The sequence below is a fragment of the Rhagoletis zephyria genome, unplaced genomic scaffold (genome assembly GCF_001687245.7).
Source record: "Rhagoletis zephyria isolate East Lansing unplaced genomic scaffold, Rhagoletis_zephyria_1.1 Rzeph_scaffold_12600, whole genome shotgun sequence".
NCBI lineage: Eukaryota > Metazoa > Arthropoda > Insecta > Diptera > Tephritidae > Rhagoletis > Rhagoletis zephyria.
Genome location: NW_016169674.1, coordinates 1 through 16,448, shown reverse-complemented (window position 1 = coordinate 16,448; position 16,448 = coordinate 1). Strand labels below are relative to the sequence as shown.

Genomic DNA, 16,448 nt, shown 5'->3' with positions numbered 1-16,448 from the left:
CGCACTTTAACACACAGCACTTCATTGTATTAGTTTTTACGCAGTCTTCAACTCAAAAATCGCTCACAAATTGCAAATTAACACAATTTAAACTGATTTTTCACTTATAATTCAAATTTCTCTTTAGCTGATTTGTAAACAAAGGTTTATTTACAAGTTACCACAACTGTCAAAATCGGCAAAACCAAAGTAGCGGTACCACTGACGGCTCCACCTCTGTTCTCTGCACCGTGATCGCAACTATAGTTACTAGAGCAAAGAGTTCGGAAGCATACAAAATAATTTTAATATGTACAGTGTACATTGCACACGAACGTCGATGCATCGAAAAAGATACATCGATATATAGTAGCAAACATCGATGTTTCCGATGCATCGATATTTTATCTGCATCCTTACCCAACATTTTACAACAGCACTTGCAGAAAAAATTTCCGAAATCGATTTTCGCTATTTAAATTGCAGTCACACCTTGCATCTTTTCTGAAACTGATATCCGAAAAGTGAAAGAAAGATCTTTCTGGCTGTTCACACATCGAAATAAAATTTCTCTTTCTCAATTTGGCTGCGAGTTGTGCTGAAAAGACGGCTCTTTACTTAGGGTTTACACCGGACAATACTGTCATGACAATAGCATTGAGTGCGATTATATTGGTATTTATTATAAAATATAAAAAGTGAAAGTTTATAACAATTAGCAAAAAAGTTGATAAAATATGGTTTTCAGGATTGAAAGTGTTTTACAATCGCATATTATCAGCACAGGTCGATTTTTCAATGCCAACGTTCTGACCACAAATGTGCACCCAATTTTGTTTCAATCACAAGCACTTCATTTTTAAATCATAAATTTGTAATAAATCAAAATTAAAAGCACTCATAAAACACATAACATTACTAAAAAAGCGATAGAAGACGATGTAAACAAAACGGTAAAACATCAAAAAAGCTATGAAAACTTTTTTCTGAAATTCGGTTACAAATATAGCGATGGCCGATTGCGTGATCTCTGGAGTCATTGGTTCATGGTTTATGTGGTTATTTATAGATAAATGTCAAATTAAATGCGAAAAATACAACTCTGCGTAGAAAGATATTTTCGAAGCAACAAATCGCCGTCAAATTTCAGATTGTTCGAAAAGTTCATCGAGTGTGGTTCGGTTGAAGTGGTTTGCGTTCGGTTGTAGAAAATTTAATATCCGTACGCCCCTGATGGAAATAATATCAAGTAAAATATAATAAAAACGTGTGGAAATTATTAAATTAAACACTTTAGTAAGAAGTGTAAGTAAAAAATCATAGGATAATACCATAAATTACGTAAGAAATGTATTGAGTGATCATTGTAGTGCATAACCAAAAAGGTAAAGGTGATTTCATTCACGTCGCAGTGTTGTTGGAATAAAATAATGGAGGGGTAGATAACGAAGAAAAATGGCAGTAGTAGTGAAACATATGAAATAGACAAACAAACAAAGAATGTTGACACAAATAGCGGATAAACTCCAGTGAGTAGCCACAAGATGGCATCATCAACAAAACTAGATTTGCCAAGAAAAGAACGCAAAGGAAATGCGTAATGCAATTAACCAACTGCCTGGTATTGGGGCAACATATATAAGTAAATCTGTGTTCATATGGAATAGTAGTACCTTATGTCGAAAGGCTGGCTTTAGTATAATGCGGCATACGATTGCGAATGACTCACTGGCGCCGAGCCGTTGAAGAACTTTTGGCAAATAAACGTGCAAGAATTAGTTCCGATACTAGCAAGTCAATATTCTTATTAAGTCTTATCAAAAAATTCCTTGTCGTTTAGAAGATAAAGGGAATGCCGCATTATACTAAAGCCAGCTTCTCGACATAAGCTACTATTCCATACGAACACAGCTATATGTACATACATATTTGTATCTACATAAATAGATGGCTGCAGTGCCACTCCCGCTTTCTGGTAGTGTGAATTACCGTATGTATGGGTTTGAGACTTATTTTCAAAAGAACAAGTTACCAAACGCCCACACAGACTATAACTGATCTTTCCGATTTTAGTTCATGCGCTAATGTATATACATATGCACATAGTTCATATGCTTATGATTTTATGGGTTAAAATTGAAGAAACCCAACTGAACGTTCAGACATATTTACATATTGATGTACATATATCTCATACTAGCTAAGAGTAGTTGATTATAGATTCATTGCTTTTTCCAACGCTGCCTCCGTCTTATCGCAGTTGCTTGTTGCTGTTATTTTACTTTCGACGTTATTTGCGGCGCTGTTGCTGGTGGATTCAGTGTTGGCGTTCATCTCGTTTCTGCTGATGCGTGGGCTAAATATAGCTACGCAACCCACCATCGCCAGCATCATTGGGTACATACATATAGTACTTTTATATTGCATACATATTTGTTTATGATTTGTACATAGACTAGTGTGTAAAGTTTATTCACGTGCGCCTTAAAGTTTATAAAAATAGGTAGTCACATCGTTACTCATAGAAGCAAGGTAACCAGTTATCCCATTATATACAGATACCTACTGTGCACTCCATTCTATACGATCATCGGCTTCGATTCGAATCCAGTAATATCCAATTCATCTGTTATTATTTGTAAATTCGTATACTTATTCGATAATTTAAAAATTTATTGCAAATGTTTATTTGAATATTTGCAGATGGTGCTTGGTCCTCGATTTGCTTTTGTAAAATCGACTGCAGAATTCAAGTTCATGGTGTTTCCTATGAGTAACCCTTTCCTGAGTAAAAAAGCGGTGATGTCTATTCCTTATTGAAACGTAAGGGGGGTTCCATTTAATGATTTCCAAAACTCAGAAAAAAAAACATTCTTTTGTAGTTGATCGCACACTGTTGATCACCGGCAAAAACTTCGATAACTTGAAGCAAGTATTATGCTAATGGTGGATGTCGTCTTCATATCTCACCTGACCACAATTCATCCAATTGATGACCTCTCGTAAACTTGTCAAACAAAGCTTCTTAGCTTATTTATTTAATATAAAATAATGACATATGTTATTTACTTACATTATTTATTTCTCCCGAATTACATGTTGTACATACATACGTATGCGTGTGTGTGTGTATAAGTTAAATTCCCCTTGTCCTTGGAGCTTTCATATTATTTAGCTCACCGGTATAAGCTTTTGAAAATCGATTTACTGTTGTTGACCTGACTTCAGATAAAAAAAAATCGCGTTAAAACTATGTAGTTTGCTATTTAACATGCCTTCCGCACCAGGGATGAAAAAGTAGATACAATTGTACCTTTTTCCGACGTTTGATGACTTAAAGGTACACTAGGTACAATCATCTTTTGATCAGATGCATTTTTAGTTTTTTTTTCTTTTTCCATTACCGCTCTAATATATTTACACGGGAGAAGCTTCGCTTTCACTTTGAAGAATAAACAATTCTAAAGAAAAGTCAAAAGGAAGAATTTAAAAAAGTCATATTATGTATTATCTTAAACATCTTACATTGCATTTAGAGCAGCCACTACGAAAAATTAACACTTTACTTAGCTATCCTCAAATTTGTAACTTTTTTCTATTAACAAATTGTCAAATGAGACTAAAAAATGGTCTTTTGATTGATTTAGATCAGAATAGGCCCTCAGGCGTGTACATGCGCTGTTCAAGTTGCTATTTGTATGTTTTTGGCCCATAGGGATAAAGGAAAGAAAGTTGTGTCAAAATATGTCAACAAATTTGGTTGTCAAAATATGGCATAATGAAAACCAGCCTTTATTCGCCCATACAGTTCAGTGTCTAGGATGTTTCCGAATTTCATATTTTCTTTAGATGAGAGCTATTGCTATTTGACCCATATTCGCTTTTGATTTCTATATATTTAAAATGATTTCGAAGTTTGATTATTTTCTCGGATAAATTAGCAGACTTTTCCTGTTGTTTTATAAAAAGCTGGATACAGAAGTATTCTTCGTGTTGTGTTTTCTGTCTTTCTCGCCAATATTTTTCAGTAGTCAAAATTAAGCGAAAACAACGCTTCTCCGATTTCCATTAGACTATAGTCTATAGATATAGGCTCAGTTAAAAAAAAACCTCATCATGTTTAAGGTACATCCATCTTTTGTATTTCTATTTTAAATAAAATTTATAAAAAAACTACAAATGAATGATGTAACTTTTTTTAGGTACAATCTGTCTCATTTAGGTACATTTATTTTATGATATTAGGTGCAATCTGAAATTTCCATTTTTCATCCCTGTTCCGCACAATGCAATTTCGATTTCGAATTTTGTTGTTAGTCAGTGATTGGCGTCAATAGGCGCCCTACCATATTCAGCACTTCCTTTGTGTCTGCGCCAATTAGTCTTATGTTGTCCTACCCTTATTTAGATGCATTTATTCGCTGCCTGATTCTTCCGTCATCCATTTCCTTAATTGAAAATCCATTATGTTACACGGCCACACGTCTAACGCCAATTCACGCAAGCTTAGCATTACTCCTCACTCCTTTCGTCGTCGTTGTCGTGCCGGGCATCCGTAATCGTTTTAATCTCAAATATATACGTACATACTACATATGTACATAAATATTTATATATACATTCATATGTATAAACATAACAAATTACATATATATGTATGTACATATCGTTGCTTTAATATAGAAAAGCCTTAACTCATATGGTCGCTGAAATGCAAAAAGCCGTAACTGACTAAAATGTTTTATTGCTTAAAATAATGTGGGGACTTATAATTCAACGAAATGCATCATAATCAATCAAAAAGGGAATTTAAGATTTTTACTTAGTTACGGATTTTTGTATTTCAGCGACAATGTGAGTTAGGGCCTTTCTATATTAAGGTAATGATATGTGTGTATGAATGTTTATCAGGCTTTCGTAATTTCTTTATATTCTTACATACAAATTTTCGTACATACATATGTACAATGTTTGTATATTTTTATGTACGTTGTGTGATTTCATTTTCTTGGTCACTACCTCTCAATTCGCTTGTTGGCGATGTCCATGGCAGATGACTCACTATTAGCTCACAATTTGATTCATATGAAATCGCGCTGAGTGTCTCAACAAAGTCAACAACAGCAGTGGCGGATAACGTCAGCAGTGCAAGCGAAAATAAATAAAATTAAAAATAAAGTAAAGTAAAATGAAAAATCAAACAACTAACGTGCTATTTATGCCTTAAGCTGTATTTTTACTAATTTATTGAAATTTACAGGTAGAATATAATTTTTTAACTAGCAGGCAAAACAGCTGCGATTATATTAAATTTGTTTGTGTAGGTAAATGGCTTTAAAAGCTAATATGCAAAATAATCGATTTTTTTATTATTTTTTTACAAGTATTTATGCGTCAACTCTTATCTGATTAGTTTGGAAGTTATTTGATAGTAATTGATACAGAAATCTTTTCTTTTTGACTTACATACATATATAGTGGTACTCAAGGAATTAAAATAAAAAGAGTAAGCTGATATTTTGGTAGTGAATGGCGAAAGCGGATTTTCTCCAAACCAAATTTGCAAAGGGATGAAGGAAATTGTTCCGTATACGTCATATCTAGCATGCGGATGCACCTATAGCCAAAAAAGTTATTATTTACTTGCGCTTTGTGTATTTTATTACTCTTCCATATTAGCATTGTTTTTGAACTTTCACTCGCTACAATTTCTCATACGTAATCTTTCTTGGATTAATTTCCTGTTCAATTTACTTATCTATTTATAATTTTAAATTTCAACAGCTTCCAGTCCATTGTTTTCCCTCATTGCACACGACTAGACCGTCTTCAAGCAACGCACATAACGTAATCAATCATGTTGTCACCACACCCCCAAGGCCTACCACCTGCCTCCTTACGGCTGTTAGCTATGCTCTTTGCCACACTCTTCGCCTGCAGCAGCATTTTGTGTGTAGAAGCGCAGCTAGCTGGAAAAATCATACAAGATCCCTGTGTGAACAAGGCATCCTGCCATGAATGTATACAAACACAGAATTGCGCTTGGTGCATGCAACCTGAGCTGGGAGATTCACCACGTTGCTTCAGAAATAGTATACTAAATTATTGCAAGGAGGAATATACCTGGAATCCTCAAACAGAGCAACGAATGGTGATTAACCGCGAATTAACGCGTGGCGGTAATGCAAGCGCTGCCGGTGGTTATGGTTATGGCTATGGTGGTTCTTATGAGTCCGGTTATAGTAGTAGCTCATCGTCCAGTTCGTCGTATGCAGGTGCTTATGGTAGTGCAGCTGCCGCTGCCGCCTCCGGTGCCGCGGGTGCTAGCGGCGAAATTGTGCAAATTAGTCCGCAGCGTGTTAGTCTCAAGTTACGCATTAGTAAGTTGTGTTGAAACTAGGCTTTCTGTCAGGTTACCACAAATACATTGGAACGTACTTTCTTTATAGATCAAATGCACTCCTTGAACATGCGTTACTCACAAGCTGTCGATTACCCTGTTGACTTGTACTATTTGATGGACTTGTCCAAATCTATGGAAGACGATAAGGATAAGCTGTCTGCATTGGGCGATAAACTATCGGAGACTATGCGTAATATTACATCGAACTTCCGTTTAGGCTTCGGTTCATTTGTCGATAAGGTGCTGATGCCATACGTTTCAACTATACCCAAAAAGTAAGTCAAAACATTTTATTATATTTTCTAAAGTGTTATATAGTGCATATATAGTTAAAGTTAAGTTATACATATATAATTTAATTATAATCTTAAAACTCAGAGCTATAGATTTTAGCTGCGCTTAGCCCTAAGATTAAGTTTATTCGGTAAACATTACTTTACCACTTAAAAGTGGACAAGGGTTCTCATAGACCTTCGAGCTCATGCCGAAGAATGCTGGAAATGCTATTTGTGCTAATTATGATACAAAATTTTTAGGTTCCTTACAATAAAAATGAATTGTTTCAACAAGGTTAGCCATTTTCACGAAAGCAATTTAAGTGAAATTTTTTTTGTTTGAATTTAATTCCTATGAAAACTGACAGAAAGAAAAAAAAATCATTTTATACTAAAATTGCTGATCATAACAGCGGTAAATCTTTTAATTTATCACTTTTACCAGGAATTGATGTCAATATGTTGCAGCAAATTTGGAGTGTAGACAGTGGAACGAAAAAAATGTCCATACTTAAAGGTTAAAAATATTTTTCTGTCAGCTTAAAAGTATTTAAAAATATTTGGGGTATTCACACCTGCATGTTTATCTGGTTATGATTTTAGCACAGTTTACAAAAACAAAATACCAACAAAATACCCTCAAGAATATTAATTTGTAACCAGATTAGCTCATAGAAATCATAAGATATCGGAAAAATATTTCCATTAAATTGTAGAAAAAATATATATATTGTCAAAACGCGGCGTGAAAATTAAGCACTTGGCTCGATTTTTTATTATTTTTGTTATTTACACAAGGTGATAGCGGCAGCACAAAAAAAAAAAAAAAAAAAAAANAAAAACTACACTAACAAATTATACGGACGATGACAATCAGAAGACCAAAAACTTACAAAAACCACATCATTTTGACAACCGGCGCAATTGGCCTTGAAATTAGCTGCTCCGGCAAAACCACCTAGTAGGAATTCGCGTTGGGTCAGACTTAAATTTTTTTTTATAGATATTTGGTCTGTTCGATAATCAATGCTAAGTAGGGAAGTGGTAGTTGATTTTGCGGGGAAGTTGCTAATTTTTGTTGAAAAATTTTTCGTTCGCGTGCTGTTTTGGAAATTTTTGTATTTGAGAGATAATTGTTCGTTACTCTCCTGTGAGTTGCTGCTAGATAAATATTACTGGAGATCTATTCGAACAGACCAATCATGTATGTATTTATTAAGAGACTTCAGCATTTTTCGACCGTTTTTTTTGCGTAATATTTTAATCAAACTTGACAAGGGATCAGAAAATGTGTTTCAATACAATATAATATTTTAACCCTTTAAGGGCAGAATTCACAGCGCTTAGTTAAACCATTGTTAACTTAACCATGTCAGGCATTAACTACGCATCGTGAATTTGGCCTTAAATAATTAAAATTGGTAGTTAGAGCGCTATAATTTTCTATGGAACGATGGAACTTATGCCGGACTTCCACTGGGCTTTACGTTACTAAAATTTTAATGACAAAGTGGAGCTTTAAACACCCATATCATTAAGTTAATTAAAATATCCATTAAGGCCCTTTCCAAGTGGTATTTTCTAAAGGTCACACTGTTTTTATTCATTTAAGACATTGACCTAGTGGAACTCGGCTTATTACGTAGTACATGATCGTTCTCTATATACATATGTACATACATACAGTTGTATACGAATTTACGCAGAAAAATATTTAACTGTCGTTTATTTATTTATTTAAATCATAATTATTAAATATTTATTCTTTCTGACACAAAAAGTATCTTATCCTAATTACTATTCTAGATTATTAATTTTCTCTTAATATTAGTAACAACAGTTCACCAAAGTTATATTCTGACTAATACCCTTTCTTTCTTTTTTTTACAATGATTTTCTTGTTCACATTTTGATTGCTATTTGCCGTTAAAATTCGTTTGCCGTTCATTGCAAATTGGTTTCGTATTTGAAAAATGCATTTGTTTTTTTTTTGTTACATTCACCACAAAACATAAACCAATAAACAAATAAAAAATGGATTAAAATAAAATTGCTGCAAAATAAACAAAAAATAAAATCAACATCATTAAAATAAAATAATAATATTAAAAATAACTAACCCAACAACTCTAAAAACAAAAATATTTGCTGCTACTACTACTACTACAACAACAACTCAAAACCCGTTAATAATGCGCTGTAACCACCATATCAACAACAACAATAAATAAAAAATCAACTACCTCCCAACACATCCAACCACTATTAAACAACAAACGACAACTACCAACTACATATCGCTACAAATACAACTCTAACAATCCAATGCAAACAACAACAACAGACTTGAAAGACCCTGCGATGGCTGTGAGGCACCATACGGTTACCGCAACCATATGCCTCTGAGTACAAATACCTCAACGTTCACTGTAAGAATGAATGCTTTGGAGATATTTCGTATTTTTCCTGCTTATTTTAGATTTAATGCTTTTCTGCACTGCTTGCTTGTTTTTAATGCATCTGCTTGTGTTTTTCGTATGATTCTTAAATATACACGCACTTATGTTTTCTATTTACTTACATATGCATGTATGTATGTACGTTTTTCACCGCAGCTTAGCGCTCATAAACGATGATAAATTTAAATTTAATTTTTGGCATATTCAATTTATGCTGTCATGCTCGTATTAACGATTTGTTTTTTAATATTCTATATTTTTCGCTTATATGTACATATATCATATCTTCTGTAGCACTTGTGTGATTTTCTTGTGTTTGGTGGTTAGCTCTCCGTTTGGTTTTGGTGTGTGCTATTGAATATTTACATATTGTGCTTCCCTTGCTTTTATGTCTTTTGCATCTTCAGCTGTTTTGTTATGCAAGAAAAATGTATGGTTTATTTGGGGTTTTTTAGTTATTACTATTTATTATATCTTCCAACATTTGCACAATACATATTTTGGTCAGATAGCGTGCACATCGATTTATACATAAGCGTTTGGTATGGGCACGATCGGTCGCAAATGCCGTTGGCCAACTATGCGATATGTGTAGGTGGTGAATGCCGAAATTTGCTCCAAAGAGATAAAAGCGCAATCAATTTATAAAGTAATAAAGTGATTTTTTTTGCAAGCATAGAGCTAGTTTTTGTAGCGAACAGCGAATGTTAGGCAAATTTTGGCACTCACTCGCTCTACCATCTATATTTGTGCATTAATATGTATTCGTAACTGCACTTTCCACTTCCCTAGTCACTTAAGATCGTAAGTACGTACGTGTTATTCTAAATTGTTAAGTATTCTCATACGTTTACTGATCGCTAGTTTCTACAAAATTCTGTAACCTACATCTATACTCTCACTATACTAAGTATACACATATGTACATACATATTGGCATATATAAGTCATATTTAGGAAACAAAAAATTGTACTACAAAATATTGGCATTGATCATGATATATTATGTGTTATTCTTTCTTTATATCTCTTTCTATCTCTCTGTATTTCGATCACATTTGAATGTCTCGTAAAAAAAATTACCGGAAAATATATATTTTTTAATATGCTCGTGAATACATAAATAAATAACACTATCGATATGTGCTCAAATGACGTGCGTATATACATATAAAATAATATACATACATAGCTTGGAACATCCATGTCCGAATTGTACTGCACCATTCGGCTATCGTAATGTTATGGCTTTAAACACGGATACATATCGATTTTCTGTAAGTTGTTGTCGTAAGTCGTATGTTAAGTTAATAACAAGAATTTAAAGTATTTTTAAAAAAGCTGATTGACAAAATCATGTAATTTGTTTCTTGAGTACTCCGGTTAATTTGCTCTCAGATACTAGTTTTACGCGTCTATACCATACATCGTACACAGCCACGGAAATTCCCACGACAGTCGGGTCTACGCTAATGGAACGAGGCAGATTCATATCTGGCCAAGGACTGCTATTCCAGTCGCCAAAAAGTCTAAAGTTTTTTCTATTTAAATAAGAGATTTTTGTTTTTGCAGTTAGACTTCTTTTGATAGCCTTTTTGGAAAGGGCGTTCCAAAAAGTGGTTTAATTTCGAATTTCTCCTTAATATGCAAAGACCAAAAATGGATTTGGAATTTTGATTGTCAAAATTTTACGGATCTTATGAATGAGGATTCGCTCGCTTTCTTTAATAAATCATTCAATAAATCTCGAAAAAATCTGAGTCCATTGGTTGAAAAGAAAAAAAAGAAAAAAACATGTTAATTCACCAAAAATTATAAATGAAATATTCAAATTTATTTACCAAGTTAATACTTACGGGCATAGGTATGAAAAGTAAAAATAATTTTTGTCAGTCAGCTGCTTTTATTAAAAATGTTACTCAATTGCCTGTTAATTATAAGAAACGTTTGCATACTAAATAATCTGTAATGGGTAAATTTACTAATAATTGCATTGCATGGAAATGGTTTGGCGAGTAGATGGTGGCATGTGCTATTTATATGTATATTCCTTGCATATGACTATATCTTTTATCCCGCTAAACTCAAAGCTTCTGCCAGCATAATACTGTTATTCCATAAAAAAATGGCACACTCTTGATAATTATATTGAAGAAAAAATAAATAAAAATTAACTCTAAAATAGTTTGAAATGCGGTGCTTAATATGTTGCATATTCATATTATAACAGCTCGTTTATGGTTATATATCCCAGTCGATATCAACCACTTCTTAAATACTCACTCAGCAAACAGCAGATTCTTAGCCAAAATAGTTGCATGTAGTTGGGTGGATAAATGAAAACGTGATAAAATGCAGCAACAGCTTTGAAAGCTGGAGTCGCTGGTTCGAGTCACAGTGAACTCGAAAAGAAGTCTCTTGAGGAGGAGTGGTAAAATCCGAAATAGCCGCTATAAATTCTACCACATGTAAATATAGTTATCAATCGTTTCATCTCATTTCCTCTGACATTAGGTTATTAAAAGTATTTTCTGTAAATTCATATCAGCAATATGATCGATATATATTTGTGATTATTATTGGCCCTGCAAACAGTACAATTCTTTGTGCAATAATATTTATCAGTATGTTTACTTTATCCGGCACTGCTGTAACCTAAATAACAATTTTAGATTAGAAAATGTGCTTACCGTGACATCATGGTAGCGCTTATCTCCATGCCGATAAAACAATTTTAAGAGGCAAAATCGAAACCAAATAAATAAATTTAATATTTATAAAAATGCTTTCGACGAATTTTAATTGTCACAAACCTAAATAAAATATAATAAAATGAAAAATTAGATTAACAAATTTATTAATTTGCCAAGAGTGTGCCATTTAAGCTAATAACTTTTCGATAAAAAAAAAAAAAAAATATTGTTTCAAGTACAGTAATGTTTTACCCTATTCAATCAAAATTGCCGCATTTAGTCCGAAGTGAGTGACGCTGCTGTGTCTGGCAACTTGGATGCTCCCGAAGGTGGCTTTGATGCCATAATGCAAGCGATGGTTTGTCGTCAGCAGATCGGCTGGCGTGAGAAAGCGCGTCGCCTACTTGTCTTCTCAACAGATGCTGGCTTCCATTATGCTGGTGATGGCAAGGTAGATAAATGAAAAAAAAAATCACAGTTGAATTAGTTTAATTAAATGTTTCCTTATCTTTCCATTGCCAGCTTGGCGGTGTGATTACCCCCAACGATGGTGAATGTCACTTAAGCTCCGATGGTCTTTACACTCACTCGGTTATACAAGATTATCCCAGCATTTCACAAATCAATCACAAGGTGAAACAAAATTCGATTAACGTTATCTTCGCTGTCACCGCCAATCAGCACTCCGTGTATGAAAAGCTTTCGCAACACATTGAGGGTTCTTCTAGCGCGGTGCTGTCAGAGGATTCATCGAACGTGGTCGATCTGGTACGCTCTGAGTACAGCGTAAGTATTGGGCGGGCATAAAGTATTTTAGCATTTTTTCTTTTAATAGCAACAGCTCCTTTTTTGCAGAAAATCTCCTCATCCATTGAAATGAAGGACAACGCCACTAGTCACGTGAAGGTGACCTATCATTCGGCGTGTCTAAATAGTGGCTCCGAGATACCTACCGCCAAATGCGATGGTCTCAAAGTTGGCGACGTTGTTAACTTCACGGCACAAATCTTGGTCACTTCTTGCCCAACAGATCCACGCGAATGGAATCAAGTCATTCAAATCTATCCAGTTGGTATTAATGAAAGCTTGATAATCGATTTGCAAATGCTCTGCTCGTGTCCATGCGAACGTCCCGGCGCCATAGGCTATGAGGCGCATTCATCCAAATGTAACAATCATGGTACGTTAATGTGTGGCATCTGCGAGTGTGATGACATGCATTTCGGTCACAATTGCGAGTGTTCTACGAGCGATGTGCACACAGGTAAAGATAATGATTTGGGCTGTCGTCCGGATAATACGACACAAGTGGACTGTACCAATCGCGGCACTTGTTTGTGCGGTGTATGCGAGTGTGAGAAACGTCAAAATCCAGAGGAAATTATTTCGGGCAAGTTCTGTGAGTGTGATAACTTTTCTTGCGAACGTCATAAGAACTTGCTTTGCTCTGGACCCGATCATGGCACTTGCGAATGCAATCACTGTGTATGCAAGCCAGGCTGGACGGGTTCTGCGTGTGATTGCCGCGCCTCGAATGATACCTGCATTCCGCCAAATGGTGGTGAAATCTGCTCCGGACATGGCGAATGCGAATGCGGTGTGTGCAAGTAAGTACATGCGCGGTGTTTATATAAAATTATATTTATTAAATTTCGTTGCAGATGTAAATCTACCGACGAGGGCCGATATTCTGGCAAATACTGCGAGAAATGTCCCACTTGTGCAGGACGCTGCCACGAGCTGAAGGATTGTGTGCAATGTCAGATGTACAAGACTGGCCCACTGAAAGACGAGAACGACTGTGCCGTTAATTGCACTGATACTTTTGTGCCCATAGGCGAGGAGAAAATCGTAATTGATGAAGAGAAAGATGAACAGCTTTGTATATTCTATGATGAAGATGACTGCAAATTTACATTTAAATATAGTGAAGTGAACGACAAAATCGAAGTGCACGCACAGCAAGAGCGCGAATGCCCGCCCAAGGTGTTCATGTTGGGCATTGTATTGGGCGTCATAGCCGCTATCGTCTTGGTGGGTCTGGCCATATTGCTTTTGTGGAAATTACTAACAACCATACACGATCGCCGTGAGTTTGCACGCTTCGAGAAGGAGCGCATGAACGCCAAGTGGGATACGGTAAGTTTGAGAAAGGGAATTACACAAAATATCGTAAAATTTTTGGCGTAAAAGGTATATGGGTTTAGATCAGAGTTTTGAATGCGTATATGAGGAAAATGCAGAGACCGCATATCACAATAATATATTTTTGGTGGAATTGTCAGATTCATCGGTTTTTGTGGTGTCACGGCACTGAAATACAACGAACCAGATTTAAAGTAGCCGAACCCTTGCTTAATACAAAAGCAAAAAGTGACTCAGATCTGCATTAGTCTCCTTTGCAGAAATTAGATAAGATAAAAGCTTTAATGCAAAATCTGGTTCAACAGCTAGCTGCGCGCTTTCATTCTCGGTCTTCTCCAACCTTTGTCCGAGGCTAATAACGTACCCGTTCGGAGTTTTTTTTAAATTCCCGGAAAGCTGTATAAATCTCATTTTGCTTTTATTTTTGTTTTTGTCTTAAATTTTGATTTAGGTACCCCGCACATTACGCGCCTAATCATAGTAGAGAAATCGTTATGATATTAATTTTTTATATCTTTTCAGGGTGAGAATCCAATCTACAAACAAGCCACCTCGACTTTCAAGAATCCAATGTACGCTGGCAAGTAAAGTACTTTAATGGCTTTTGCAGCAGAGCCGGGGAAGGAGCTGTAAACTAATTAATACATATTTGCTCGGGCAATGTTGCATTGTTTGAGTTACGAATTTCTCTCTAATTGCCATACGTTAAGGAGTTTATGTCAAACGGAGCGTGCATCTAAGTGAAAAGTAAAGAAAAATATTTATTACAGAAAGGAACGCATATGTATATCTTAAGCTCTTTTTGTTTAGTATTTATGCGCACCTAAATGTGTGTATTTAAGTGCACGTAAATGTTGTGTGCTTTAGCATGTGTAGTGAAGGTATTTTCTAAACAGTATACTGCCATTAATATATACATATTCACAAATTTAAATGAAAGAGACTTAACAACAAATAATGAATGTGCCTTGGAAATAGACATACTTATGCACCTACAGTGAAATTTTTTGAAAAAAGAAACAAGTTTTATACTCTACAATTTACCTATTCCGATGGCATATATCAAATACAGTAAGCAAAACACATGCAAACAAATTATAAACTTTGAAAGCCACATATGCAAGCATTGCCTGTTTGCAACAAAAAGAATTCGCACACATAAACGAAAATCCATGAAATTGTTAACGAAACACAAAACGAGTTAATGTTTCATAATACATTTTGTAACGATGATATTGCCTAAAATTATTACTACGAGCGTGCCTACTAAACATGTTTTTACTTAAAGTGAAAAGATTTACAAATTTCTAAAGTAATTTTATACATACATGTAATTTATTATCAGAAAAGTCCATAGAAAAAATCAAGAAGAATTCTTCATCATACCGACAATTCAGAACAAATGAGAAAACGAATGTACTTTCAAAAAAAATAAATAGTCGTTTGCTGACTTATTTTTTCTAAAAAGATTAATATTAACTTAGTTCATAAGTATATTATATATGTATGTACGTTGAATTACATACCGCTACAGGTGAGTCGGTAGCTGCCCCAATTACGCCAAATTGACACTTCGTAAAATAAAAAAAAAACATATGAACCAAAATTGCAATAAGTCCAAATGAGTAGAGAATTTTTTACAAAACTTTACTAAATCGTTTAAAATGCATAAATGTTTCGCTACCATTGAAAATTTCGCTCCTTAGTTCAAGAGGTAACGGACTCTTTTTTTGTTAATTTTGCGAAGCCTCGCAACTAGGAAAATTATAATAGTCAAGACCCTTGAAAATTCATTTTGTAATTTTGCTTATATTTAACTTTAAGCTGATGAACAGTTTTAATGTATTATTTTCTTTTTATTGTTTTGACGACATAATTATGTATTTATATTCAACTTTTACTATTAATTTTGTACTGATCAATACAAGTAATATTAACCACAAGCGGTAACAAGCTTAATAAGTAAAATCGTAGTTGATACACTTTTTTGCTATTTAATATGTACGTATTAGAAAAATGTAAGATCGACAGTTTCTTGTTTAGTGTGTTTTTATTTTGATATTAATAAATTCTAATTAAGTTAAAAAAGTGAAATTTCAGTTTTTGTGGGTAAAAAAATTCCTTAAGGTGCTGCCCGCTTAGATGTCACCATCAAGATCCTGAAATGGATGTACATCAAGATAGTACGACCAATAGTGAGCTATGGGGCAGTGGCTTGGGTATCGAGAACGCCCTAGCCACAGTAAGAAAGTCTCTCACCAAACTACATCACATGGGCACATTGCTGAACATCACCCAGTTTCGGGGAATGTTGCTGAAGGTTGAAATAACGGTTTCGTAATGATTCAAAGTTTTAAGAAATAAACATTTCGATACCCGAAAAAAATCAAATTATTAATTATTAAATGACCTTTTGTTCTAATTATTATAGTTTATTCAGTAAAATTTACTGCATTACATTTTTAACGAATCCAAAAATAACTTATTTCCTTTT

The 16,448-nt window shown here is 34.5% G+C and overlaps 1 protein-coding gene across 3 annotated transcripts; it reads left to right on the top strand.

Annotated features, from left to right (window-relative positions):
• The first annotated feature begins 1,119 nt into the window (after positions 1-1,119).
• LOC108377735 (integrin beta-PS-like) lies at positions 1,120-16,041 on the top strand. Of its 3 annotated transcripts, none has more exons than XM_017633996.1 (9): positions 1,120-1,284; positions 5,764-6,359; positions 6,429-6,657; positions 10,309-10,393; positions 12,090-12,260; positions 12,332-12,595; positions 12,665-13,416; positions 13,471-13,948; positions 14,477-16,041. In XM_017633996.1, the coding sequence occupies exons 2-9, from the start codon at positions 5,837-5,839 to the stop codon at positions 14,540-14,542; spliced, it is 2,568 nt and encodes an 855-aa protein (XP_017489485.1). In that variant the 5' UTR covers positions 1,120-1,284; positions 5,764-5,836; the 3' UTR covers positions 14,543-16,041. The 3 variants fall into 3 exon arrangements, with proteins under 3 accessions (XP_017489485.1, XP_017489482.1, XP_017489484.1); XM_017633993.1 differs by lacking the exon at positions 10,309-10,393 and adding an exon at positions 9,002-9,086; XM_017633995.1 differs by lacking the exons at positions 1,120-1,284; positions 10,309-10,393 and adding exons at positions 1,329-1,508; positions 9,002-9,086.
• Positions 16,042-16,448: the final 407 nt, after the last annotated feature.

Excerpts from the sequence above, each read along its gene's own strand:
- LOC108377735 (XM_017633996.1), top strand. The coding sequence starts at position 5,837 with ATGTTGTCACCACACCCCCAAGGCCTACCACCTGCCTCCTTACGGCTG. Across the intron at positions 12,261-12,331 it reads ATTATGCTGGTGATGGCAAG|CTTGGCGGTGTGATTACCCC; the intron begins GTAGATAAATGA and ends TTCCATTGCCAG. Across the intron at positions 13,417-13,470 it reads TGCGAATGCGGTGTGTGCAA|ATGTAAATCTACCGACGAGG; the intron begins GTAAGTACATGC and ends ATTTCGTTGCAG.